The sequence below is a fragment of the Carassius carassius genome, chromosome 14 (genome assembly GCF_963082965.1).
Source record: "Carassius carassius chromosome 14, fCarCar2.1, whole genome shotgun sequence".
Taxonomy (NCBI): domain Eukaryota; kingdom Metazoa; phylum Chordata; class Actinopteri; order Cypriniformes; family Cyprinidae; genus Carassius; species Carassius carassius.
Genome location: NC_081768.1, coordinates 25,160,679 through 25,187,696, shown reverse-complemented (window position 1 = coordinate 25,187,696; position 27,018 = coordinate 25,160,679). Strand labels below are relative to the sequence as shown.

The 27,018-nt window shown below is 39.9% G+C and overlaps 1 protein-coding gene across 1 annotated transcript; it reads left to right on the top strand.

Annotated features, from left to right (window-relative positions):
• Positions 1-27,018, top strand: fam120b (family with sequence similarity 120 member B). Its single transcript, XM_059566765.1, has 11 exons — positions 1-148; positions 1,463-2,496; positions 2,748-2,928; positions 5,378-5,479; positions 7,473-7,645; positions 7,968-8,057; positions 14,621-14,827; positions 15,757-15,865; positions 18,578-18,688; positions 18,834-18,882; positions 26,287-27,018. Exons 2-11 carry the CDS (start codon positions 1,501-1,503, stop codon positions 26,306-26,308), a joined length of 2,040 nt encoding a protein of 679 aa, XP_059422748.1. The 5' UTR covers positions 1-148; positions 1,463-1,500; the 3' UTR covers positions 26,309-27,018.

Here is a 27,018-nt window from a genome sequence, read left to right as displayed (position 1 = left end):
GGCTGGTGAGATTGTCGCGCCGGAACAGGAAGTGAGCGCAACATTGTAAACACTAGCGGTTCTGCTACTGTAGCAGCCATGCAGCATTGAGCGAGAGGGCGTTTAAAGCGCACTAAGTCGAGTATTCTTGCGTGCATTCCACAAAATAGTGAGTCAGTTTTTGTTTCTTTAGCAGCACTGGTTTTAATATCTGTGACATTAAAGGATAAAGGACACTAGTGCTCCATACCCTCACACACAGGTGGACACAGTAAAGGGTCTATCAGAAACATGCATTCATATTACCTGGTGTTTTTCAGGAGGAAAAACTATTGTAATGCGTTAGAGTAAACTGTATATAAAAAAATAATTATTTACAGCTTAAAACATTAATATAGCGGGAACATTTACATTTCTTTATATATTGGCAAATCTAGCATTATCTTAAATGAATGAATGCTTAGACATTGCAGGAGGGTTACAAACCATTAATGTATAGTCTAAATTGTGGCTGACTAAAAAGTGATAAATGATGCATATCATAAGTCAGTAAAAGGAATGTTGGGTCACTTATTCGTGCATGCATTCGTTCATAAATAACAGTGAGAAGTAAACAGTGATTCTTAAAATGTTTTAATTCGCCATTCCACAATATAATGCCTTCAAAAGGCTTTAAAATAGAGCAGAAAATCATAAATTCAAAATCAGGGCATTAAATGTTGCATTCACTGCAAAAAAAAAAAGTAGCACCTTCCTCAGATTTTTTGTTATCTAAACATCCTTAAATCAAAGTACATTTATTTTAGATAAAATAAAGACCATATGAAGCCTTGCTTTCTTAGAAACAAAATTAAGGCAAGCACAAATATCTCTCAAATCGTTAGGAAACATACTTTTCAGAGTAAGTAATATTTCCATACTAGTGCTTGTGAGCAAAACTAAGTTTTTTTTTGTTGTTGTTGTGTTTTGTTTTTGTTTTTTTTGGTAGTAGTAAAATGGAAGTATAGGAGATCTTTTGGAAGCTGTATTTTCAAATTTTGAAGTGTAGCTAATACAAGACATTTACATTCAGAGACCATATTAATGTATTGTGTTCCATTCAGTTTATTCCTTAAATTTTCTTTATTTTATCTTAAATAGGTCTTTAAAAGTGTAAAATGTACCTTCATAAAACCTGCAGAAATCCGGAGTAAAATTAGGGACATAGTTGTGAAACCTTGCAACCTTTTCTTAAATAACTTTTTTTTTTTTGCAATAATTTACCAGTGTTTCTTTAAAAATACAGTTGCATATTTTGTCAGTGTTTCTTTAAAAATACAGTTGCATATTTTCTCAAGTTCTATATTTCTAAATTTCAGTGTATATTTTAAGTTGTATGCGTTATTGAGTTGACAGGTGCATTGAGATTTTACAAAATCATAATTTTAATCAAGAGAAAATGGGGCATTACCATTCATGTATGCACTTTTATGTTTGGTTTTAGGTGCGTGAACCTGCGGATGAGCATTCATTCAGCTTAAGATGGGTGTGAAGGGCTTACAGTACTTCATGGAGACGTGCTGCGCAGACACGTGTGTGCCAGTGGATCTGAAACAGATGGCAGTGGATCATGTCAAAGCCCATCCGGACAGAGCCGCCACCGTAGTAGTAGACGGAATGGCCTGTTTAAGATACTGGTATCGCTGTCAAGCTTGGGTCCATGGCGGTCAGTGGCAAGAGTACATGCACATCCTGCAAGAGTTTGTGGATGCGTTTACGGCTGCAGGCATAGGCTTAGTCTTTTTCTTCGACGGAATGGTCGAGGATCAAAAGCGGGCAGAGTGGGTGAAGAGACGTCTGAGAGTCAACCAAGACATTGTGAGAATATTTCAGCACATTAAGACTCACGGTCAGCAGCCGGACAGCAGAGACCTTTTCTGCCTTCCCACTGGACTCGCAACCTTCTCCAGATTTGCCCTCAAAAGCCTCGGCCAGGAAACACGGTGCTCTGTTCGCGAAGGAGATTATGAGATTTCCGACTACGCTTTGTCTCACGACTGCATGGGCATCCTTGGTCAAGACACAGACTTTGTTATCTACAACACGGTTCCATACATGTCCATCAACAAGCTCAGTTTGACCAACATGACAACAGTGCTGTTCTCCAGAGAAAGACTGTGCCGAGTTTTGAAGCTTCATATGACGGACCTTCCTCTCTTGGCCTGTCTGTTAGGTAATGACGTGGTGTCTGAACAGCAAATGCAGCGTCTCCGCAACAGTGCTTTGGCGTCATTTCGAAAGAAACACAGGCAAGTCCAGGGAGACAAGGTCTACGCTGTTGCAGACTTCATTAACGTTCATCATCCAACATTTGGTCTTTCCTCACTGTCGTTAGTTGAAGAAGAGAAAGAAGCTTTAGAAAAAGGCATAGCAATGTATTTACTTCCAGGCCAAACATCCCCTTGGTTAGAAAGCAGCCGTCCCGTTCCTGAGTCTGTGTGTTTGATGGGCGAGTTTGTTCCAGGTGACATATTACAGGTGAAAAGAAAAAAAAAGCACTATATGGGATTTAAAATCTAATTTAAACATGCAATTAAACAAAGTTTACTCATTTTGAATTGCATGGTATATATTAAATGCATAACATTTAGAACTTTTCATGCTGGTAATATAATTTGGCTTCTAAAAATGCTTAATAAAATATACAAGGTACACTTTAACTCTGGATTTTTGATCTGGGCTAGCAGAAGTAACATGGCTTTCTCTTACTAAGTGTTTCCATGTTTCAGGCGGCGCTAGAAAAGCACACACGGGCAGAGTGTTTCCTGCTCTATAATGTGTTATATGATGGAGTCGTGGAGTGCAGTAACACTTTGGAAGATGAGGATGAGGTGGAGTTACCACCGCAGGCCGTCTTATATCTGCCTGTCCGAGAACGAATCTACGGCCTTTTACTGCCAGTGCAGCCAGGTGCGTTCCCTTTCAGTGTTTACTCAGAATTTATGGAACATGTATTGTTATATAATGCTTTTCTGTTATGTTGTGACTTGTATGCAACTGAGAGGAAGCCAACTAAATGAAGGAGAGCATTTTCAATAACATCATACAGTAAATTGTCGATTTCTCCAGTATGAACCTGCAAAATAACATTACAAATAGTTCCCAGCAGTGTTTGCTGTTAATTAAGGCCCCATTTACACTGCATGATTCAAGTGACCCAAATCCGATTTTTTCCTCTCATGTGGCACAGATCGGATATGACCGGTGAACATGTAAGCAGGAAAAAACCGCATGGATTCCGATTTTCTCAGGTCGGATTCAGGCCTCATTGAGCAATGCGGAGGTTTCATGTCTTTTAAGTCTTTGGGACAAAGAGACAGTGCATGCAAAAATGCAGGGTTGTTACAGAAATAAAGGGCTCTCCTTTTTTTCTCCGCCATACGAGACCAATGTTTTGCTGATTTGTTTTTTGTTGACTTTTCAAAATATTGTGGAAAGCAAAACACTGTATAATTTTATTTGCATCTGCATCCATTGTATTTTGTGCTGTTTTACTTCCTCTTCCGGGTCAGAACGTCTACATTTGGTATTTTCAGCAGTGTATAGTGTAAATGCAAAAATCGGATTTGTGCATCAAGACCTGCAGTGTAAATCCAGCCTAAAATTGTTAATTGAAATAGAGCTATAATAATACATAAGTATTTGATGACTTTTTTTTTTTTTTTGTTAAAAAGATTTTTATGGAAATTTGAAAGTTGAAATACTAAAATTACGTCAACTTAAAAAAATAAGAGTTAATTTAATAATGCGGAAAAACCTGTGGAAAAACCTGAGGAAATGTATCATAAAACGTAGTTTTCTGAGCTTGACATAATCAGTAAAAATCTTTAGAAGTCATGGAAATTTCCATGTTCGATAAAAATTATGTTCAACTACTAAATATTTAATTGGCTATAAATTTCTTAATAATTATACTTTTAAAAAAATATTTTATTATTGGTCAGAAGATGTAGTTAAAGGGATAGTTCACCCAAAAATCTAAATTATGTCATTAATGACTCACCCTCATGTCGTTTCAAACCCGTAAGACCTCCATTTATCTTCAGAACATAGTTTAAGATATTTTAGATTTACTCCGAGAGCTCTCAGTCCCTCCATTGAAGCTGTGTGTACAGTATACTGTCCATGTCCAGAAAGGTAAGAAAAACATAAAGTAGTCCATGTGACATCAGAGGGTCAGTTAGAATTTTTTAAAAGCATCGAAAATACATTTTGGTCCAAAAATAGCAAAAACTACGACTTTATTCAGCATTGTCTTCTCTTCCGGTCTGTTGTGAGAGAGAGTTCAAAACAAAGCAGTTTGTGATATCCGGTTCGCGAACGAATCATTCGATGTAACCGGATCTTTTTGAACCATTTCACCAAATCGAACTGAATCGTTTTAAACGGTTCGCGTCTCCAATACGCATTAATCCACAAATGACTTAAGCTGTTAACTTTTTTAATGTGGCTGACACTCCCTATGAGTCAGAATCAATGACCAAAAGAATCAGTTCGGTTCAGACGCTCTGTGTCGGTCTGCTTCACGCTGAATCACACATGCGCAGTATCATCAGCTCCTCGGTTCTCGAATCAGACGCGTCAGACAGAACCGGTTCTTGACTCGTGAATGAGTCAATGTTTTGTTCGTTATCTGCTCAGCTCTGTGTTCATCTTCAGTTCTCTCTTCACAGCAGTTCAGTCGGTGTACTGTTTGAGTAAATGAATTACTCCGGGATATTGGTTTGTTTGAACTGAGGGAGTGTCAGCCACATTAAAAAAGTTAACAGCTTAAGTTAAACTTAAGTTAAACTGTGTTCTGAAGATGAACGGAGGTCTTATTGGTTTGTAACGACATGAGGGGGAGTCATTAATGACATAATTTAGATTTTTGGGTGAACTATCCCTTTAAGTGAAGTGTGATGTATTTTTGTCAGTGCATTTTGGAAGAAATCTAGGCTGCAAGTTTTTATAAAGTGATCTTTGGGTAAAATTTAAAAAATAAAAATTATTTTAATGCCTTAATATAGGCATTTTGTTGAGGTATAGAAATATAGGTTGTCCTCTTACTGTGCCGTTAACAGAAAATACATCTCCATTGCTTTGTAGTATTCTGGGAATTGTTTTGTTTCTGTCCAATATTTGTGGTGTGGGCAAATATGTGGTGAACGTGCTGTTGAAAAGAAGAGCCAGGCCGAAGGGGACAAAACATATCAGATTTCAAACAGTCGACACTAAACTGTAATTTTGGAAAGGCTCTGTCAGTCAAATTATTTCATAACATTCAAACCTATTGCACAAATGCCCTTTCTGTACCACTTTTAAGGGATTTTTTGCCATTATTGCTCTCAGTTCATATAAACTTCTCTCTGTTTTCTAGATTATTCTGGTCAGACTGTGTCAGTCAAAGAATGGTTCGTCTTTCCAGGAAATCCACTTAAGGAGCCAACCAGAGTCACTCCAAAACCCCTTAATAATCTAAGTATGTCACTGAGAAGTTGTGTTCTACATATTTGCTCATCTTAATGAAGCACCTCAGTTTCTCATTTGCTAAAGTGTATAGCATCTGTTTTTATTTTAAAAGTGATGCAGTGGATTGCAGCCTTAAATAATCCTGTGATAATCTCAAGAGATCTATGTGCTGTTGTTAGTGTACATAATTCTCTTCGTTTGCTCTTTTGTGTTTCCTTGAAAAGCATGATTGCATGCTTTGTGATAAATAGAAAAAAGGCCATATGGTTTGATCAGTGCATTTTGCTGCATTGCATATTTCATCACTGCATTACAGAGCATCCAATACTAATATTAGGGGATTCTGAAACATATTTATGAGCCTGCAAAAGACAGAGAAGTAAATATAAAGTTATTTACAGCTAGTATTTTATTAGCTAGATTTGTGAGTGCAATCTCCGTAAATGATTTTAAACCATTATTTAGTAACCAGAAATAATTGTAAAAGATAATATCCTTTTATTATAACTGTCCAGTTATCCAATCTTTAAAGAGATAGTTCACCCAAAAATTAAAATTTACTGTAAAAAATTTTAACCCTTTGAGGGCCATTGAGGGGTAGGTGATTTTCTTTTTCTTCTTGAGTAGAACAGTAAGGAAGATTTTTTTATGTGTGTGAAACCGTGCTCCTTGGTGATTCATAAAATGATCTGAACCATAGATGGTATTACAACGCACGTGCTGGAGATGTACTTATAATCACAGGAATGTTTTTACTGACAAGATTTGCATGAAAATCACATTCGATTTTTTTGCACACCCCTAACATCTAGAAAACAAAGCTAAACAGCCTTGCCCTTTGTGTAATAAGTTACAGAAACTGTTAAACGCACCAACTTAAATAATAAAATACACTTACCGGTTGTGTTCCATAAACAACGCCTTCTCCAGACAAAGAGGGAACTGCTCCAGCTTTCAAGAATAATCTTTGTGCGAATCCGGCATTAAACACATTGAGACTGAGGAAGCTGTCCTCAGCAAAATGTGCTGCACATAGTTTTACATGTGGATTATAATTTTCGGCAACCGAATTAAACATAAATTGTAACCATTAATCTCTAAGTACAGCGTCCCTGGGAAGCCCAAACAAAGATGATTGGACTCCGAGATGAAAATAACAGCATTTCGACGACATCGCAACAAACACAAACGCAACTTTAATAATAAAACCTTCCTAATCATCGGGAAGAAGGAGGCGGGAACCGGCGGACAATCAACTGAAACTTTAACAATCAAAATAAACTCAAAACAGCCCAACAGCCCATCGCGGACGACTGTTGCGCACAAATAAAAAGCAAAACACAAACTAAAACCCAGGCCTGGTTCTCTCTCGTACTTCACTGACGTCGCTCCAGTTTTATATCTTTCCATCTCCTCCGTGGGACTCGTCGTTCATCTCCAATCACTCCACCGCCCGCGCTCGTGTTCCCACGTCTCTCGGCCCCGCCCAGCTCGCCACAGCAACACTTCCTCTTCTCCGTCAGAGCGCAACAAGACCACGCCCCCTTTTTTGTGTATTCATGTGGGCGAAAGTTAGTCAAAAAACTGTTTTAGTGACGTGATTACTGCAGGAACTAGAGGGATGTAGTCCAAACGGGTCGTTTTTTGTAGGCGAATTCTGTTAAATAAAATATCTCGCTTGGCATTGAACTTTGAGCTTTAGAATTTTACAGATATTATTTATACTCTAACAACAACATTACACACTAACCAAAGTTTAAAACATGGGATCACGAAGAACGGGACCTTTAAAAAGCGGTAGCCACTGACTTGCATTTTATGAATCACAAAGAACCACATTTTCAGCTAAAGATCTTCTTTACTGTTCTACTGAAGAAAAAGTCATCTTACATCTTGGATGGCCTGAGGGTGGGTAAATTAACAGCAAATCTTCATTTTTGGGTGAACTCTCCCTTTAATTCACTCTCAAAAAAGGTGAATTTGTGGTTTTCGTTGATCAACAGAAGGGCCCCTTGATCTGATGGCTCTGTGGTTTAGGACGGACCCAGAGGTGAAAGCAGTTCAAACATCAACACTCCTGGATGTCTTTGACCTGTATGAGTTTACTGAAGAGCTGAAGTCCTTTGACAGCCCTTTGATTGCTGTGATTTGTCTGGTAACCTACATCGCCATTCAGGTTTGTTTAACTTTTCATCGTTGATCCCACGGACCACTGAGGTTTTCACTTGAATGTAAACAAATGGCTTTGTTCAGGTCCATTCGCACCACGTATACTCTGTTAGCCTTTATTTATTAATGATCTGGCCTCATTGCATTTCAAAAGAGTTTCAGCAGTGTCTCTTCTTGTTTATAGTGTGTAGTCCTTATCAGACAACTGGCATACCCTTGCATTGTGTACAGATGTGTGTGTGGTGACACTTGATGCTTGTTGTGTATACATGAGTGTGATTTTCACAGCTTGCATGTAGAATAAAACCACCGTTTGCTCCTGGATCTAGGCGAGACAGCTTTCCCTGGAAGACGTAGATGCATATCTAAGCCAAGCTGTTTGTCTCAGACACAAATCCTTCGGAGAAATTAAACTCTGGGTGAGTCGTTTGCACCGCCTCTGCCTCTTTCTGAAAGTATTGTTTGTACACTCGGATACTCACCCGTTTGAACTGGGCTTGGTTTGGAGTCTTCTAGAAATACAGGTGGAAAACAACATAAGGGTTTTAACATTAAGCCATTATTTTATGTGAATGTTCAAGTGTTGTAGACCATTTAGATCATATTAGCTACGACTTAACAGGATAGTTCACCCAAAATGAAAAATATCTGATCATTTACTCGCCCTCATGGCATTCCAAACCTGTACCATGAAATAAATGTAGAAGATTAAAAGACCATGCAACCAAAACTTAGAAGACCCTCAGGCTTCTGTGTTGATGTGCTCCATGTATGTTTATATGTGAATAAAATATAAATATTAATAATAATAATAATAAATAACCCGTTAACTGTCACTCACATTTTTGAACATAGACTTGAAAGTGCATGATCCAAACCTAAATTCATATAATTTATGACTGAAAACATTTTGTAACATGACTTTGATGCACCATTTTCATGATAATGCAATATTTGATTTTGAAATGGGTTTCAAAGGATGAATTTTGAGAGTTTGTTTTCAATTGATATATCATTTCTGGTGATTTCTAAAGTGTGATAGAGAAAAAGGCAACAAAGAAGACTTTTTTTTGACAAAGGTCAGAACTCCTGTTATGATGTATGGTTTTTAGGTGCACTCTTGCCATAAATTAATCTATTACTTTTCCTACATCATTTTTAACAAAAAAAAAGATTGGTAAAATATCTATTTAGGAGTCTTAGACCTTTCCAACAATATACAGTTTGTCATGATTAGATTAGGATTTAATTGTAATATAGTGAAGTGCACATAGGCGTCCCGTATACGGGACAGGGTGACAGTTAACAGGATAAAAAATGTATATGTTCATCCAATATAATGATCATATCTCTTCAAAAGGTCATTATGATTTTTTTTGGATCTTCTAAGATTTGATGGAATAGACTTTCATTGTAGGAACAAAACATGAGGGAAAGTAAATTATGACACAACTTCATTTTTGGGGTAATATATCCATTTAAAATAGCTACAGTAGACGAAAAACACTGTAATTCATGTCAAAACAACATGGAGATGCAACAAATCAAGGCTTTTACTCGAGAGATGCATCAGATTCTTTTGCTATTTGGAAAAAAAGGGTAAAGAGACTGGAGGGATAATTTCTGGTTGCTTTGTGACATTCCTCTCAAAAACGACTCTAATTGTGGTCTGAACCTGAGAGCGATGCTCTGGTGACGGGCTCTGTGTCGTCCCCGCCGGCGACCACAGGGCTATTTCAGCTCCCACCGTAATTTAAGCCTCTTATGCGTGCTATTTCAAGGGCGGCCTGTGGTTTCGCAGTGCTTGGATTGAGAGCCCTCCCCACAGCACAGATAATGGATGATAGAGGGACAAATTAGAGCCTCTTGGGAGATATCCAGCAAGCCGCCTCCTAATTTACAGATCCTCCTGTGTCTACGGCCATCCTTTTTGCGTCTGGTGTGAATCCCTCCAGTCTGTTGTTTTCAGATGCTGATGCTTATCTCGCCCTTGACTGGTGAAAGCCAAGCTGTTGACAATACAAATCAACTATTAAGATGTGTTTGTGTTTTTTACAGATTATATGTTTGTTTACTTTTGCAAATGTGGTCTGAGCATTGCAATCACTCAGACAATGGCTGACTCTGTATCTTTTATGCCTTTTAATGGCTGTTTATTATGCACTTGGCCCGCAGTATTTATATATGTTCCCACGTGTTTACATTTTGGCTCAAGTGAAGTGATATGGCTGGGTTTATGTTGTGCACAGTATGTTGGGTGATGAATGATAGCGCTGAGGGATTGTGTGTTTAGAGGGTGTGCACGGCAACAGGTGATGGGTTTCTCGTTGAGCCTGAGATGCGTGTGTGCTCAAGGCACGGTGGCAACAGCCTGCCGCTGGCCAGATGAAAGTGTGTTAATATCTCCTGCCTCCCATGTGCCATGGGGTGTCTGGAGCACCTGTTACACGCTCCATTGTTGTCTCCCATCGGGAGTTACACTGTCACATCTGCCTGAAATGTGAAAAGGGTTGGGGGGAAAGAGGGGTGTATCAGGAGGCTGTAAGAGACAGACAGATGGCAGGAGAGTCTCCAGGGGCTGGCTGATTACCCCCCTCTAATCTGCTTCCCCTGTGTTGCTTTGTCATAGTAAGGGAATGTAAATGCAAGCTAAGGATGCCACTACACCGCATCTGTAAGGGATGAATTTAACGATTCCAATTCAGACATTCTTTTAGTTTTTTTGAGGAACCTGTGTGTGTGTGTGTGTGTGTGTGTGTGTTCAGCTAATATATTTTTCTGTTGATGCATGCGCATTCTGGATTCCCAGACATTTCAACAACAACAAAGCGAGAGAAAAAAAAAATTGTGGACAAACTATGCACTCTTGTTCAATGCGAATGCAGTATGCTGGAATATGAGCAGTCATTTATTCTGTCTTCACCCGGGTGCTGATAGACCTGAACAGCACATGTTAATATCTGTGTTTGATCTGAACTCATTTAAGTTTTGTAGGTTTAAACATTTATAGTAAGTGCCAAAGAATGCAAGCTCGCACGCGGAGTGAGAAGATTTGTACATGTGCTCAAACGAAGCGCAAACCCTTTGCTGAAATATTGTGTTTAAATGGACAAATTCACACAAAAATGATGCCCGTTTTGGTAAGTACCCTACAGCAGACATAGGCCTACTGTATCATTGCATTCTCTTAAAGTGACAGTGTTTATATTAAGCGAACAGGAACAATAAATCAATCAATCACTGCTCTTGATTGAAAAGTTTTTCTAACTTTAATAAAGAACAATGTTTAATTTATACAGTCCAATATGCAATGTTGTTTTACTTTATTTGATTACTTTATTCAATTTCTGTACCTAAAAACTTGTTAGACCTCCCTAAAAAAAAAAAAATAAAAAAAAAACTGAAAATCACTGTTTATTTTATTTGTATCTTTACTCTGTTGTATTTATTTGTGCTGTTGCTTTTAGTTAGATAGAATATTCTTTTTTATAGTTTTTCCATAAACATAGCACATACCAAACTGTTCCGAAACCGTGACTCGAAAACTGTGAAACAAACCTATGACTCACTCACTCAGTACTGTTCTAATATATATATATATTACAACAGTACTGAGTGAGTGAGTCATAGATCAATCCAAACTGATAATGTATGAATTTGAGACTAATTTTTGAGAACCAGTTCTAATCAGAGCCAGATTATTATGTTTTATTTTTTTCCAAAAGGACTGAAGGCAAATCATTTTCATGGCATTCAGTTCTTTTACTGGTTCCGTCCTACAAACACATGGTGCGACTCACACAGAAGTCCAACTCGTAAACCTGCCCCAGCTTTCACTGACTCATAAGGAAGTTTTTAAAAAAATGCAGAAACCACTGTTTTGAGTCACTAATTCACTGAATAAGAACCAGAATCATTTAATTCTGTACATTTACAAACCCTAACTATAACAAATATTTTGCATTTTGCTTTAGAATCCAGTAACGGTGCATTAATCGCTAGCAAAAGCTAATGTAATACAGTGACCTGTTTGTAATGGAGGATGAATGCAACTGTTTAGGAGCCACTGACCGAACCAAATCATTCAATTCCAGTATTTAAAAAAACCTGAATCTGTTCTTGATTCCCAACCCTTTATCAACACAAAACTGGTTTCAGACGCAGCCCACAATGTTTATTTAGTAAATGAAAAATTGAAAGTTCATTGAAATACCACACAAGACTCAGACAAGCCTTGTCTTGTCATGCGTGAATGTTTACAGTAGTAACATTGAGCAGACGTGCATTAAGGTATGGCACAGGTGCAGAGCCTGATCAGAAGGCTGTAGTTTACCATCAGTGTTGAGCTGTGTGTCTTCAGGGGGTCCAGCAGTCCTTCAGGCATCTGGCTGGAGCAGCTCTCATTGTTCACTGTTGAAATGCTTGCAGAGCAGCTGCTGTTCTGGTTTGTTGTCCCATTCTATACCTTTACAGCAGCAGGGTGGCATCAGCATTGTCCCGAGGCCTATTGACTTCCACGCTGAGCAATTAGCGGCTCTGAAGGTGCTAAGACTTTTACGTGTCTTTTTAAGCGGTTTAATCAAAGCCGGTCTACTTCATCCCACTCTCTAAACCTTATGCATAACAGTGAATGTGATTAAATGCTCTCGTTTCACTGAAGAGGCATGGTTACGAGGAGGAAGTCAGGCCTGTGTAAACAGCGTAATATTTCAAACGGTGGCCTGGCTCTCAATCTGTGTGCCTGGAAGGCGCGGGCAGTGGGCTGCTGCTGTCACTTCGGCTTTATCTCCAGCCTCTCTTTTGTTTGCTTTAGTCTAAGCTGTGTTTGAGAGCAGAGCAGGTGGCAGGCCAATTTTATGTTTTGATGTCACGGAAGGTAATCAGTCCGTCTCTTATCTCCTGTGGGTGGGGGACCAGGTGACCAGCGGACTGTTTGGTGGGGGGGGGTGCCTTTTGTAAACATCCCCTTATCCACGTGGCCACTTCAGGTGAGCTCTATTGAAATACACAATGGGTATTGACAATATGATGTGGTTTAAAGGAGCAGTTTGATCACAATAAACATTATGTGATCATAAACTTGTCATTTCCAACCTGTATGACTTACTTTCATCTGTAGAACACAGAAGGAATAGTTTAGCAGATTGTCCCAGCTGCTCTTTTACATACAAAAACAGAGATAAAGTAGAAGTATTTAATCGAAGTAGAAGTATACGTGTATCTTGACAGAAGCAGCACAGAGAGCAGCTTCTAGGACGTGCTGTGGCATGTCTGATAACACAAGCATTAACTAGAGTGGCCGCGATCAGCTCCAGTGGTCGTTTCGGAGCCGTAATGCGCTGCAGACGTGAGCGGTGTAAATAGTCTAAACATTAATGGTAGGGAAATCCCCTTATACTTGAGAGCAGCCACGTATGAAGTGTTTCTTGGAGGTTATAGTTCATTGAGGAATGATCATATGACTTTTTACGTACGCCATGTGAACTGTTAATGCGAAAAAAAGAAAAAAACGTTTTATTGCAGTTTTGTGAATTACTTTTTTGCATTGCCTGAAAAACCACCTAATGCGAGCATAAAAAATGTATGCAATATATTGGCATTTTTGCTAAATTGATACGTTTCCATTAGGCATATCTTTAATTCACAGTTTCAATTTGTGCAATTTGAAGGGTAATTAAAACGTGTCTACTGTCAAAAAAAGCATAATCAATCTGAAAATGTAATCCCTTAATATGAATATTTAACCAATTTAAATTTTATATTTTGTTTGCTGAAAATCTGTTTATTCAAATTGTGGCAAATTGGAGTTAGTTACGAGAAGCGTGCCTACCATTATTGTTTGGTATGCCCATCTTGCCGTCAAATATATGAACGAGAAATACATTTGTGAACTGCAGTGCAGGTTTTTACCAAATAAGTTTTGGTTTCATTCTCACACAAAGGTGTCACATTACTTCAGAAGACCTGGAATATATAATTTTTTTTATTTTTATAATTTTTTATTTTTTTTTATAAGGTGCGTCACATTTGTAACATTTCACCGAGCCCCAACCTCCCGCTCTCTCTCGTGAGGCCAATAAGGAAGTGACAAAAACTGCAATTCATCGACTGGCCGCTTGAGGCTGGCTGCAAAAGGGAGTCAGTTCCATAGACTCCCCATGTTAAAATGTTTTCCTTTACAGCAGGAAAAAACATGTTTACAGCCTGGTTCAAAAAATGATTTTGGTCTAAATAGCTAATTTTGCCCTTCATGACAACTGTGAGAGGGGTGAATTTTTTTATAACTCATCCGTTTAAATTATATTAAGACTTAAAGTTCTGCATAATTAAGGGCGTGGCCACTTGAGTGACAAGTGGATTGCCGGTGCTGACACTGCCGTCGTGCTAGGTGGATATGGCTTCAGAAACTAGCTCCCGCCTTTTTGCCCATTTTTGATTGTCCGGGGGAGTCGCGCTGTGACGCACTGCCAAGATGGCGACGGCTCGCTCTACACACTTTAGGCTTCAAAAACTCTCTTCAGGAGTCTACGGGTGACGTCACGGACACTACGTCCATATTTTTATACAGTCTATGCATTTCACAGTTATAAAAATGTTACATTGTCAATAAGTGCAGCAATGCATGAGGCACCGCTTATGAGTCACTTTCAAACCAAGCAGACTTCAACTAATTTGCATGACCAATATGGCAAAATATACACTTGGAACTTTTTTGCTCTTAATTTTCATTATTGTATGATTTTGAACAACATTTAAATCGTTTTCAGCAAACTTTTTGTCAATAGTTTAGCACCACTCACACAGAAGTCATTTTCAAACTAAGAAACTTCCTGCTGGTCAATGACCAAGTGAAATCTGCTTTTTCACCCACACAGGATATTCCAAGTGAAATGGCTGGATTTTGACTGAACAAACCCTAACAAACTACTTGTTTTTGTAAGTTTTTTTTCTTATGTGATTCTGTATTCCCTCCCCAATGTAGACCCCTTTTGTGGACCCTAGGGCCGTCCAGCTGGGCTCTCTCTTTGTGCGGGGTCTGACTTACCTCATCGCAGCCAACAGTGCTTGTGGTTTCCCTTTCCCAGTGGGAGAGCTCATGCCATGGAAGACCTTTGACGGCCTGCTCTTCCATTCAAAGTATCTGCAAGCCCACTCAGGTTGTCCGAAAGAGGAGCTTCTTGAAGGAAATGTAAGTACAGGAAAATGCTGTTGACCTTGTTTATACTTGGTATTAACATCTGTCTTGGATGATCCGGTCTCAACTGACTGTTTGAGACTGGATCATCCAAGAGATTTCTACTTTGTTCACACCGCAATGTGACTTTTCAAAGCCAAACACAACCAGTCACACAGCCTTTGTTTTAACAAAATGTTGGACTGACAGGTGAGTGGGCGGTCTTTGACTGTTGTCTGGGATGCTTCATAATGAATTGGTATTTGAACTACAAATGCAGTGCATTTCTGAATATCTTTGAATGTGGTTTGAGCAGTTCACAAAATGTTTTAGCATGATCTTTTTTGTATGTCATGATGAACTATGCAGCTCTACCGAAGCCTATTAACATACTAAATGAAAATCAGATCATCGTATGGGCCACACATATTTTGTTTACTGGATTTTGTTTAACTTTTGTTTACATGTCTTTGGTTTACTGGAAAACGGTTACAGAATCTCTTTAGTTTTTGATTGCTGTAATGTTTTTTCTGAAGCCAAGGGACCGAAACATCTAAATAATTTTTTTAACCCACACATATAAACATTGGTTCATAATTATAAATGCAGTCAGGAACCAACTCAGTCTGTGCATAGTCACCTCTTGACTTCATGGAGGTCTCCGTACTGTTAGTCACTCCGACCTCTTTTGTATTTATAATGGCCCCAAAAATCCTTGGAACACATAATAATGTCTAAATACATCAAACCAAGTGCACATCTGCCTTCAAATGTCTTTTCTCTTTTGAAATAAATGCCATTAGATATGACCATTTTAAGAGTGTCCTTTCAGGACGATTGGATGTATTTGGCTATTTATAGATGCACATACTGGATTGAGGTTTCGAATATGTCAATGTATATGCATTATGCGTTTAATATCTGTTTTTTCTGTTGTATTTTAGTCCTCTGGGATGTCTTTGTTCATGTCCATCAGGGAGCTGGTGCTGGAAGCCTGCAGGAGGCGCGGCGTCCCCATCCACAGCCGACCGCGTAGACTACAACACAGCGATGGTGCGGATCACTTTAAATTTGCTCATCCCTTTCATATGCAGCATAAAATTTACTTCATAAGAATGATTTTTTGCATAGTAAATTGTAATGGAGCTGTGGCCTTTTCAAAACACAGATTGCTTGTTGACCTGGTTGTGACTCAAATGAAATACATGCCGAGATGTCCGGGTTACTTGCTGATAAACAATAGCCAGCAGTCTTCATAACACACTCCAGTGGAAACGCTCTGTTTGGCAAAGCTATTTTAGATCGAGGGGATGCTTTGTCATAACAAGAATAATTCTGGGTTACTTTTTATAGGTTGCAATCTATATTAAGTAACATAACAAGACAACAAAATTATAACATGGTGGCTGTTACAAACTCCTTGAGCCCCTTTTGATTTTTACTGCCATCCAGAGGTTTGTGGTTCTGTCCAAAGATTAAAAGAGACCTTATGGTGAAATTATCTCCATCTGGTTTCCCTCTTGATGTCGACCAGCTCATGAACTGCTCATGTTGTGTCTTAGAGGCAAATAGGCTGCTTTTTGTCATCAGATATTTTAGTCTGATTATGGTAGAGTGGCTGATTATAGGGGAAGTCGTGGCCTAATGGTTAGAGAGTCGGACTCCCAATCGAAAGGTTGTGAGTTCGAGTCCCGGGCCGGCAGGAATTGTGGGTGGGGGGAGTGCATGTACAGTTCTCTCTCCACCCTCAATACCACGACTTAGGTGCCCTTGAGCAAGGCATCGAACCCCCAACTGCTCCCCGGGCGCCGCAGCATAAAAGGCTGCCCACTGCTCCGGGTGTGTGCTCACAGTTTGTGTGTGTGTGTTCACTGCTCTGTGTGTGTGCACTTCGGATGGGTTAAATGCAGAGCACAAATTCTGAGTATGGGTCACCATACTTGGCTGAATGTCACTTCACTTCACTTAGTGTCTGTGTTTTGAATCTCAAGATTTGTCCTGTTAGACTGATGTTCTGTTGTTTTTTGGTCATCTGGAATTCCAGCAAGTTTATTTTGTCATATGCTGGTCTTAGAGCTGGTCTGACTTCAAAACAATCTGAACACTCAACTGTGGGATCATGTAAGAAATGCTCGTTAGCCCTTTCAAAACATGGTATGGAAAAATAGTGACATTTTTACATATTTATATATACAATGAAAAATACTTATTAATCTTAGTTAAAGGTGCTGTATGTAAGATTTTGACTCTACTAAAGCACAAAAATACCATAATATGTTTGCAGATATTTAAGAAACGTGCTAAGTTAACATACTTGTTTATCTGAAAAACAGTCTGTTATTCTTCTTTGAAAAAGTGCGTCCCTGGCCGGAATGTCAGTCTCTGTTTTGGTTTGTGAAATCCGCCCACTGTCAGTTTACCCAATTGTATTTCAGCACCAGTTAACTAGTTGGTGGAAAACACCGCGTATATAATTTCATTCATAGTCAAGTGTGGTTGTTTCTGTTTGTGTCGTCAATCTGGCAACCTGTGTGTGTGTGTGTCAAATCTGAGGAGGAGGGGCCGGGTGAAAAAAACCCTCTCCAGTATTTTGAATTTGGACTGCTATACCTAGTTCAACCACTCTGTGTCAATCCTACATTCAGCACCTTTATGTTAATTCCAACATTTACTAATACATTAATAAAATCATGTATTAATGTTATTTAATGGATCTGAGTTCACATGGACTAACAATAAGCTGTTGTATTTTTATTAACTAACATTAACAAAGATGAATAAATACTGTAACAGTGTATTGCTCACTGTAAGTTAATGTTAGTTAATGCATTAAATATAGTAAACGAACAGAACCTTATTGTAAAGTGATAGCTAAAATGCTTTAAATATAAAATTAAAGTAAATGCTACAATGGTAACTAGGTAGTTTGAGGCCAGAATATTTAGTTACTTATAAATAAAATGAGAATGAAATTTAAGATTAGTGTATGATTATTTTTTTTTTTCTTGTAATAACTTGCAGACGTTTAATAGCTCCAGATCGATTTTATATTTTGCATTTCATTATAAAATGTTACGTCTTTTTGAAAGGGAAAAATCATTTAGTAACGGTTGACTTAAAAAAAAAATTGACACAAATATTTTCGGTCATTATTATAGTTATATGCCATTGTGCCATAATTGCTAACTATAGTCAAGAAATTCACAAACTATGAGGTGGGATCATTTTTGGAGGGGATTCAGATATTTGATGCATGTTATCTAGGTAACTATCTAGTATTTCTTGCAACAGTAAAACATGGCATTTATGCCTCTAATGCTTAAAAAGAAGTGGTGGAACTCCAAACTCTAAAGATGGAAAATGTAAAAAAGAAACAAAATCCTGTCATCACTCATGAAATCCAAAACGAGACAGTTTGTCTTTCTTTTCTCATTTCTGTTCTGCTTCCTAAAGTTTGCCTCTTTTTTTCCTGAAGTTAATTCACCCCATTATTTCTCTGTCACTAAAAGGATTGTTTTGAATCTCAGAAGGTCTAAAGTGTCAATTGCAAGAGGCTGTCGGGGGTAGACATAAAAAAAGTCTGGTTGTAATTTGTGCGTTTGAGGCAGTAATCATTGCCTCAGTCTTTTGGGGACGTGGTGGTGAAGTTCAGGCTTCAGAATTGTACGTTTTGTGTTTCCAGTGATGCTCCACTGCAAATACTAATTGTGAGAGAGTCAAACCTCCGATTAAAACTGCATTTAAATGCTTCTTTTATTGCCATAGCGAGACCCGTGGAGGCCGATGATCTGCATCGAGAAAGAGGACACCAGCTGCATCCCAGCACAGGGCAGGAGTTCAGACAGCAGCCCAGAGCTTCAGCACACTACCAGCACGGTATACCACAGTACACAAGACAAACGCTGGCATAAACACAGTTAGACAGACAAGAAAAGATCAAAGCTTGTATGGTTTGTTTGATATTTTATATTTTGTCTATTTGGAGTTTAAAGCTGTAATAAAAGCATAACATCTTCCATAGGTTATAGACCCAGACATCCAAAGAGAGGAAGGTATCACCTCGCACCACGGTGAGCTCTGTGCTTTCAACATAACCTAATATTTTCCAGTGTAAACCTGTGAAAACCGATTATGATGTTGGCTTGACAAAAGATCCTAACTCTTAACCCAAGACCAGAATTTGCAATTCTTATTCCTCCTAGAATTGTCAGGCTTCATCCATCTATAATTTTGATACAGACCTACAAAGTGTAGCACACTTTTTTTCGCACCTTGCTGTTTGTGTCTGTATTATGGGGTTTTCTCTCTCTCAATTTTAATTCAATTCAGAATTGCTTTACTGGCATGAATGTAAATTATACAATATTGCCAAAGCTTAGTATACATATACAATAAATAAAATAATAATAATTTAATGAACATCACAGTAATATAATTGAATATTATAACATCTTAGAAATATTGAACTGTAACAAATTATAATGTGTGAACTTTTGATACCCCACTCTGACACGCATACATACTAAGGATCTTTAGTCGCGTTTCCACTGTCGGGCCAAAAGCGGGCGTGCTAGTGCGTGCCGGTGCTTGATCGTGCCTCGTCGGTGCCTCCTCGGGGCCAACAACCCGGGTTTTTTGGTCCGACGAATATCTTGGGCCAAAGTGGGCCGGCTGGGGCTAGAGGAGTGGTTATGAACAAAGGAAGAGTTTCTCCTCGTCTGGAGAGCGTCAACGCTGCGGATCATTTCAGAAAGCTAACATAACACCAGCATTAAAAACGTTTTAAAATAAGTTGGGCTCAAAACTCACTTTAAGTCAGCAGCGAGTGTTTGAAATAACTTGATCCGTGTGGAATATAGTCACCATACGACAGACCTATGACAGCTGGAGAAATCAGACGTCAGCAACAACATATTTTATCCGTCATAAGTCTCTTCTCAAGAGTTTAGCTCCGTGTATAGCCTATGTCATACAAATATAATAGTTTTTTTCCTCAAGCTTTTATAAAAATATAGAAATGATCATTCTTTCTAAATGTGATTTATAGACTACTGTGACTACAAATAAACAGAAACAGACTCGACTGTATAAGCAGGCTATGTTCATAGTAAGTCTCAGAACAAGCTGACTGAGTGGACTCTTTTCACGGTTCAGTTCTTGGGTTAGTAGCCCTTTAAAATTTTGCGATTCTGTGGGACTTGATTTAAGATGCATCCAGAATTTGAGTGATTTTTTTATGCATTTTAATAATCAATGGGAATCGGCCTAATTCTGCCCTACATGCATTATTGGGTGTTTTTCTTTGAAGTTTTAGAATCATTTTGCAGAACTCTGTGTATAGGGCTTCTGTTGGATGTGTGTCCCATCTAGTGTAGTTCTGATCACTGAGTGGACCCCAAACCTCACTTCCATACAGCGCTATGGGCTGAATCACACCATCAAAGATTTTACACTAGATTGGAAGCGGCATTTCAAGATTTTGGACTTTTCTAAATGGCATATAGAGCTCTTCGAGCTTTATCTTTGAGAGCATTCACTGCCAAACTGATGTTTGTTCTGTATGTTTGTTGCCAATTCAGATTGCACATTTGTTGTTTAAATACATTGATTTTATAATGTCAAAAACTTTGCCCCCTACACCATTTTGTAAAAGCTTATAATATAGTCCATTGTGCCAAATAGTATCAAATGCTTTTTTGACATCGACAATGCATGCAAATATTTTTCCATTTTTGGTCTGCTTTACGTGTTTATTGATTAGGGTGTGTAGGGTGTAAATGTGGTCAGTCGTTCTGTGATTTGGAAGGAAGCCAATCTGACTCGTTGTGCTCGTTAAGGAAGTTTACCATTCTGTGGTTTAAGATACTGCTAAATAGCTGTCCCTGATTACTGCTCACACTAATGCCTCTGAAATTATTAGGGTCCAATCTGTCTCCACTCTTGTGAATAGGGGTAATGAGTCCTCGGCTCCAAATGTCAGGAAAGCAGCCTGAACTAAGTACAGTGTTGAACAATTTGAGCACAGATGTCTGAAGCTCAGGTGTGCTGCGTTTCAGCATTTCACCTAGAATGCTGTCAGGACCAAGATTCTTTTACATTTTTGGCTTTTGAGTTTTTTTCGATTATATGTAATTGGGAAGTCAAGTGGATTTTGATTATTTTTAATTGTGTCTTCATAAGTTTGTAGATTTTGTTGGATCAGATCATAATTGTCATTGAGCTGTTTTGGTGGAATTTCTTTTAATATAAGTTTTCAAAATGTTGTGTCCAAATGTTTCCATCTTGTATTGGTAGGTCTTGTGGTTTTGTTGTGCTCAGATTAATCCACATATCCCAGAACTGATTACGATTTATTGAATGTTCTATTTCTTGTAAACATTTGGTCAGATGGTGTTGCTTTTCTGCTCTAATTATGTCTTTGTATTGTTTTAATCTTGTTCAGTATTCAGTTCTTATGTCGGTGTTGCATGGTTCTTTGTTTCAGATTTGATCATTTTTTAAGTTGTTTTCATAGTGTTTTGCAGTCTGAGTCAAACCATTTTTCATCTTTTGGTGTTTTTTTAGTACATTTTTTGCTTTTCTTTTTCAATTCACATATATATGCTGCTTTTTGTAGTCAAATTAACACCATCTTTAGTTGTTTAAAATTTTTTATTCATAAATATAGTGATTCGATTCCTCAGTTCTTCAGAATGCAGGGCTTGGATGAATTTTTCTGCACTGTCTGGAGTCCATTTGTATTTCTGCTGGACCTGATACATTTTGCAGGTTTCCCGCTTGTTTTGTTCTGGTGTGTGATTTGATTTGGGTTACGGTCAGAAAGTGGAGTTTGCTGTTTGACAGTGAATGCACTGGAGGAGGAGGGGTCATTGTCAGTGATGGCATAGTCAACTACACTAGCTCCAAGACACGTGAAACTCCCTAAAGAGTCCCCTCTGTTCCTGCCATTAAGTATGTACAGGCGTAAAGAAGTGCACTAACTCTGAACCATTTTTATTTACAGTTTTGTCAAGATTATTTCTCGTTGGAAGATTTTATGTGAGCCCAAAGATATATTTATTGCCCTTTGGATCTATGTTATCGAGTTAAGATCTAGTTGTGCATTAAGGTCTCCACACAGCAACACATTTCCCTGGGCCTGGAAACAGCTGATCTCTGTGTGGATGTTGTTCAGATATTCCTCATCATGGTAAGGGGATTCTGCTGGGGGAATATAGATGGCACAGAGATATGTGTGTAAGTGGTTGAAGTGCCAATTTGGTTGTTTAGTTTTAACCAGCAATGAAATTTTCCAAATGTGATAATAGAAGTGTGTTTGGCCAGATCCTCTCTGTACCACACCAAAGTCTTGTCCACGATGCGATGTACTTAATTTAACTGAGGGCACAGTTACTTCATAGTAGCCTGAGGGACAGTAGGTAAGCGCATAATTTTTACACCAGGTTTCAGTGAGAATGATAATATCCGCATCTATTTTATCATTAATGCTGTAGTTGACGTGTGGTGTTATGTTGTGTCTTGGGAGAAGTGTGGAAATTATAATTCGGGACTCTGGGAATTTTTTGCTGGTGATTTCTGCTATTTTTCTGACAGCATCAGCAGTGTTGTTGCACTGTGAGTGAAGGTCATTAGTTCCAGTGTGTATAATAACACATGAGGGGTGTCCTGTGAAGTCTGGTGGCCGTGGCGTGTTGTCCTACATCGTTCTGCAGTGACTTTTTGATGTGGGAAAAGTTTCAAGTTCAAGTCTGCTTTATTGTCAATTCTTCCACATGTACAGTACATGCATACAGAGAATCGAAATTGTGTTACTCTCAGACCCCTCTCATAGTTCAGTGGTGCCTGGGGCAGAAGAGGGATGGAGGGGCAAGTTTGGGAGGGAGTTCAGCTTCCTGACAGCCTGATGAATGAAGCTGTCCTTCAGTCTGCTGGTCCTGGCCTGGAGACTCCACAGTCTCCTCTCTGAAAGTGAAAGTGAAGTAACATTCAGCCAAGTATGGTGACCCATACTCAGAATTTGTGCTCTGCATTTAACCCATCCGAAATGCACACACACAGAGCAGTGAACACACACACACACACACTGTGAGCACACACCCGGAGCAGTGGGCAGCCATTTATGCTGCGGCGCCCGGGGAGCAGTTGGGGGTTCAATGCCTTGCTCAAGGGCACCTAAGTCATGGTATTGAAGGTGGAGAGAGAACTGTACATGCACTCCCCCCACCCACAATTCCTGCCGGCCCGGGACTCGAACTCATAACCTTTCGATTGGGAGTCCGACTCTCTAACCATTAGGCCACGACTTCCCGTAAAAATGATGGCAGCAGACTGAAGAAGCTGTGGGTGGGATCACCCGCAAAGCCCTCTGAGCGTCTCACAGCTTCTTCGGGTTCCATAAATGTCCTGGAGGGAGGGGAGAGAGACACCAATGATCTTCTCAGCTGCTCTCACTATGTGTTGCAGAGTCTTCCGTCAGGATGCGTTGCAGGAGCCATACCACACAGTGATGCAGCTCGTCAGGATGCTCTCGATGGTGCCTCTGAAGAAAGTGTACATGATGGGGGCCGGGGCTCTGTCTCTCCTCAGTTTGCGGAGGAAGTAGAGACGCTGTTGTGATTTCTTGGCCAGTGCTCCAGTGTTGTCGGTCCAGGAGAGGTCCTCTGTGATGTGCACACCCAGGAACTTGGTGCTGCTTACTCTTTCCACAGTCGCACCTTTGATGGTCAGAGGAACGTGCTGAGTGTTTGCTCTCCTGAAGTCAACAACAATCTCTTTCATCTTCTCCACGTTCAGAAAGAGATTGTTGTCACTGCACCACCCGGCCAGGCCGCTCACCTCGCTCCTGTAGTTTGTCTCATCCTCGTTGCTAATGAGACCCACCACAGTCGTGTCATCCGCAAACTTAATGAGGAGGTTGGAGTTGTGTGACGGTGTGCAGTCGTGGGTCAGCAGAGTGAAGAGAAGGGGGCTCAGCACACATCCTTGGGGGGGCCCAGTGTTCAGTGTGATGGTGCTGGATGTGTTGCTGCCGACCCGTACTGCCTGAGGTCTTCCAGTCAAAAAGTCTTGAGCCCTATCTGTGTGAGTGCTGAGTGGACGGCAGTGGCGATGGCATCTTCGGTCGAGCGGTTGGACCGATAAGCAAAATGAAAGGGGTCCAGATGGGGGGGGGCAGACTTGATGTGGTGCATGACTAGCCATTCAAAGCACTTCATGAGGATGGGAGTAAGTGCAATAGGACGGTAGTCATTGAAGCAGGATGGAGATGGCTTCTTCGGGACTAGAATGATGGCAGTAGCTTTGAAACATGTGAGAACAACAGCCTGACTAATTGAGATGTTGAAAATGTCTGTGAAGACATCAGTGAGTCTCTCAGTACACTAATGTTGTCAGGACCCGGAGCTTTGCTTGCATTGATCCTGCTGAAGGATCTCCTCACGCTGTCTGGGGTCAGTGTCATCACCTGGTCGCCAGGAGGAGGTGGCGTCTTCTGTGCAGTGGTGCTGTTTTGTTTTTCAAAGCGAGCAAAGGTGTTCAGCTCGTATCCCCTGCTACAGGCTCTGAGTGTATCTGCTGTCGCTGAATTGATGGGCTATCCTCCTGGAGTGCTGTCTCTTAGCCTCTCTGATGCCGCGGTATAGGTTAGCCCTGGCTGTTCTCAGGCCCACCTCATCTCCAGCTCTGAAGCTTCCCGTTTCATCATCAATACACTTGTTAATGTAGGCAGTGACAGTCTCTGAGTACTCCTGGAGGTCAGTGATGTTATTGTATGTCGCAGCCTGCTTAAACATATTCCAGTCAGTTGTGTCAAAGCAGTCCTGAAGAGCCTCTGACGATCCTTCCAGCCACACTTGAATCTGTTTTTGAACTGGTTTGGTGACTTTAATGAGTGATCTGTATGCAGGCATTAGCATGACAGTGATGTGGTCTGAGGCTCCAAGGTGGGGAAGGGCTTTGTAAGCTCCTCTCTGTGGGGTGTAAACAAAGTCTAAAATGTTTTTACCTCGTGTTGGAAAGTGTATGTGTTGGTGTATTTTTGGAAACACACTCTTTAAGTCAGCATGGTTGAAATCACCAGCTATGATGAGAAAAGCACCAGGGTGTGCTGTCTGCTGCTCACGGATTTGCTGAAGTAGTTCATTTAGTGCATCATTCCTGTTGCTGTTGTTGTTGTTTGGGGGAATGTAAACCGAGATGAGCAGTATGGCAGTATATTCCCTCGGCAGATAGAAAGGCCGGCACTTAATATTCATAAAATCCACCAGGGGTGAGCAGTGTTTGCAGATCACAACAGTATTGCGGCACCACGCATCATTGATGTAAACACAAAGCCCGTCGCCACAGGTTTTTCCTCCCGCGACAAGAGCTCTGTCCGCTTGATAGCATGTCAGCTGATCGAGCTGAATACCGGAATCCAGAACGCTGTTGCTAGGCCATATTTCCGTGAACACAAAAACACAACAGTCCTCTGAGTTGAACTTGGTAATCGGATGTAGTCCAGTTTATTGTACAAAGAGCATACGTTAGCCGGTACGATGGTGTGGATAGATGGCTTGTGTGGGTTAGCCGTTAGCCTAGCCCGGATACCTCCGCACTTACCCCTCTTCTGGTTCCTCTCACGCCGCTTGTGGCGCCTCTGCTGTGTTCAGTGATGGAGGAGTTAGTGTTTTTCTTCAGCAGCTGAAGTTGGTTTTTGAGCTCTTGGATGTAAAGATTTGTGTTGTGTGTGTCTGAGTGTTTGGCTTGAGTGTGTTCTTTGAATTCAGTGAAGTCCAGTTCCAGCAAAGCTAAACTGTCTCTAAGGTGAAAGTTTCACTGGGTCTTCCTCCTCAGAGTCTGTGCAGTCTTCTTGAGGCTTGTTTCTCTCCTCCTCGACTCTGACCTTCAGCAGGGGAAAAATCTCCTCAAATGAGTTCAGGCTTGCTTCATTGCCCTGCAGTAGGAACTTGCCTTTAGGTTATGGTGAGAATGGGGATGTCTGCTTCCAGCATTTCATCTTTACATATAGTTAATCTTCCCCCTCAACTAATTCCTTCTTTAAAAATCTGCTTGTATTCCTCACAGATGGCCGATTTCCATGTAGTAATTAGAGTGGTGTAGAAGATGAGGTTGTTCTTAATTCTCTTCCCACTGAGATGAATGTAGTCAGCATACAAAACATCAGGATTGTCTCTGAGTGTTTTCTCTTAGATTTTTTTCTGGCCTGTACACTTTTGCACTTCTCTGGATAAGACACCTCCCTTCCTGTCTGTCTGTCCATCCACCCATCCGTCTGTCCATCCATCCATCGGTCGATTGGACAATCTATCCATCCATTCCTGTTTTAAAACTTACAAACATGTTTTTGTCAAGCCTACATCAAAGTTTTTCATGAAAAGCTGTACTTTTATAGTTTACAGCATGCCATTGTTTGTAGAATTAGCAATTTACTTCTAATCTGCACTGACAACTGAAATGCCTTTCTTTTGTTGTAGATGGCCCCGATCTCAAAACTAAACAACATTGACTGATGAGAAATAAACTACGAGGCTCTTGTGGAAACAATTGTCACCCACAGAACAAAGCATTTCATTCTCAGATGTGAATGTTCATGTCCATGTTCTTGCCTTAATTTAGATTCTGCCCTTTTGTTTTGACTCCAGATGTTTGTGACACGTTGCTGCAGTACCAGTAAAATCACTCAAAAACATCAAATTGTACATGAATATGCATTTTTAACAGTCAGATAGGACAAACTGTGTTCAGTGATATCCCTGAAAGCCCTCTTATAGTGAGATTACAGTCTTTTTTTCCCCTTCCACGTGGATGATATGAATCAGTGACCAAAATGGAAGCTTCCTAAACTGTGTGCCAAACCCATTCATTTTCCTCAGACCCTAATTAGTCTCAGATGATCTCTTACCTTTCAACTGCTGGTTTGGCCTTGACTCCAGTTGTTCACAATTACAAATATTATTTGTCTCCCTCAACACATTCAGATTCTAGATTTTCAAGCAGCCATTCTTTTAAAAAAAAATGTAATGATAATATGCGTGTCATTTCATCAAAAGTCGCGGTTGTGGTTCTGGCAAATCGTGACCAAAATGTACTTCAACCCCATATTGGGTTGATACTCTGTTTCATATCCATCCTTTCTAAAAGTTCTAGGATTACAGTTCATCCAGTATTTTATGTCATGCAAACATTAAAATCTGCCTAAAATATTG

Bases quoted from the DNA above. Each gene is read 5' to 3' on its own strand.
- fam120b (XM_059566765.1), top strand. From the start codon at position 1,501: ATGGGTGTGAAGGGCTTACAGTACTTCATGGAGACGTGCTGCGCAGAC. The intron at 2,497-2,747 runs GTGAAAAGAAAA...TCCATGTTTCAG, and splicing joins TTCCAGGTGACATATTACAG to GCGGCGCTAGAAAAGCACAC. The intron at 18,883-26,286 runs GTGAGCTCTGTG...CTTTTGTTGTAG, and splicing joins AGGTATCACCTCGCACCACG to ATGGCCCCGATCTCAAAACT.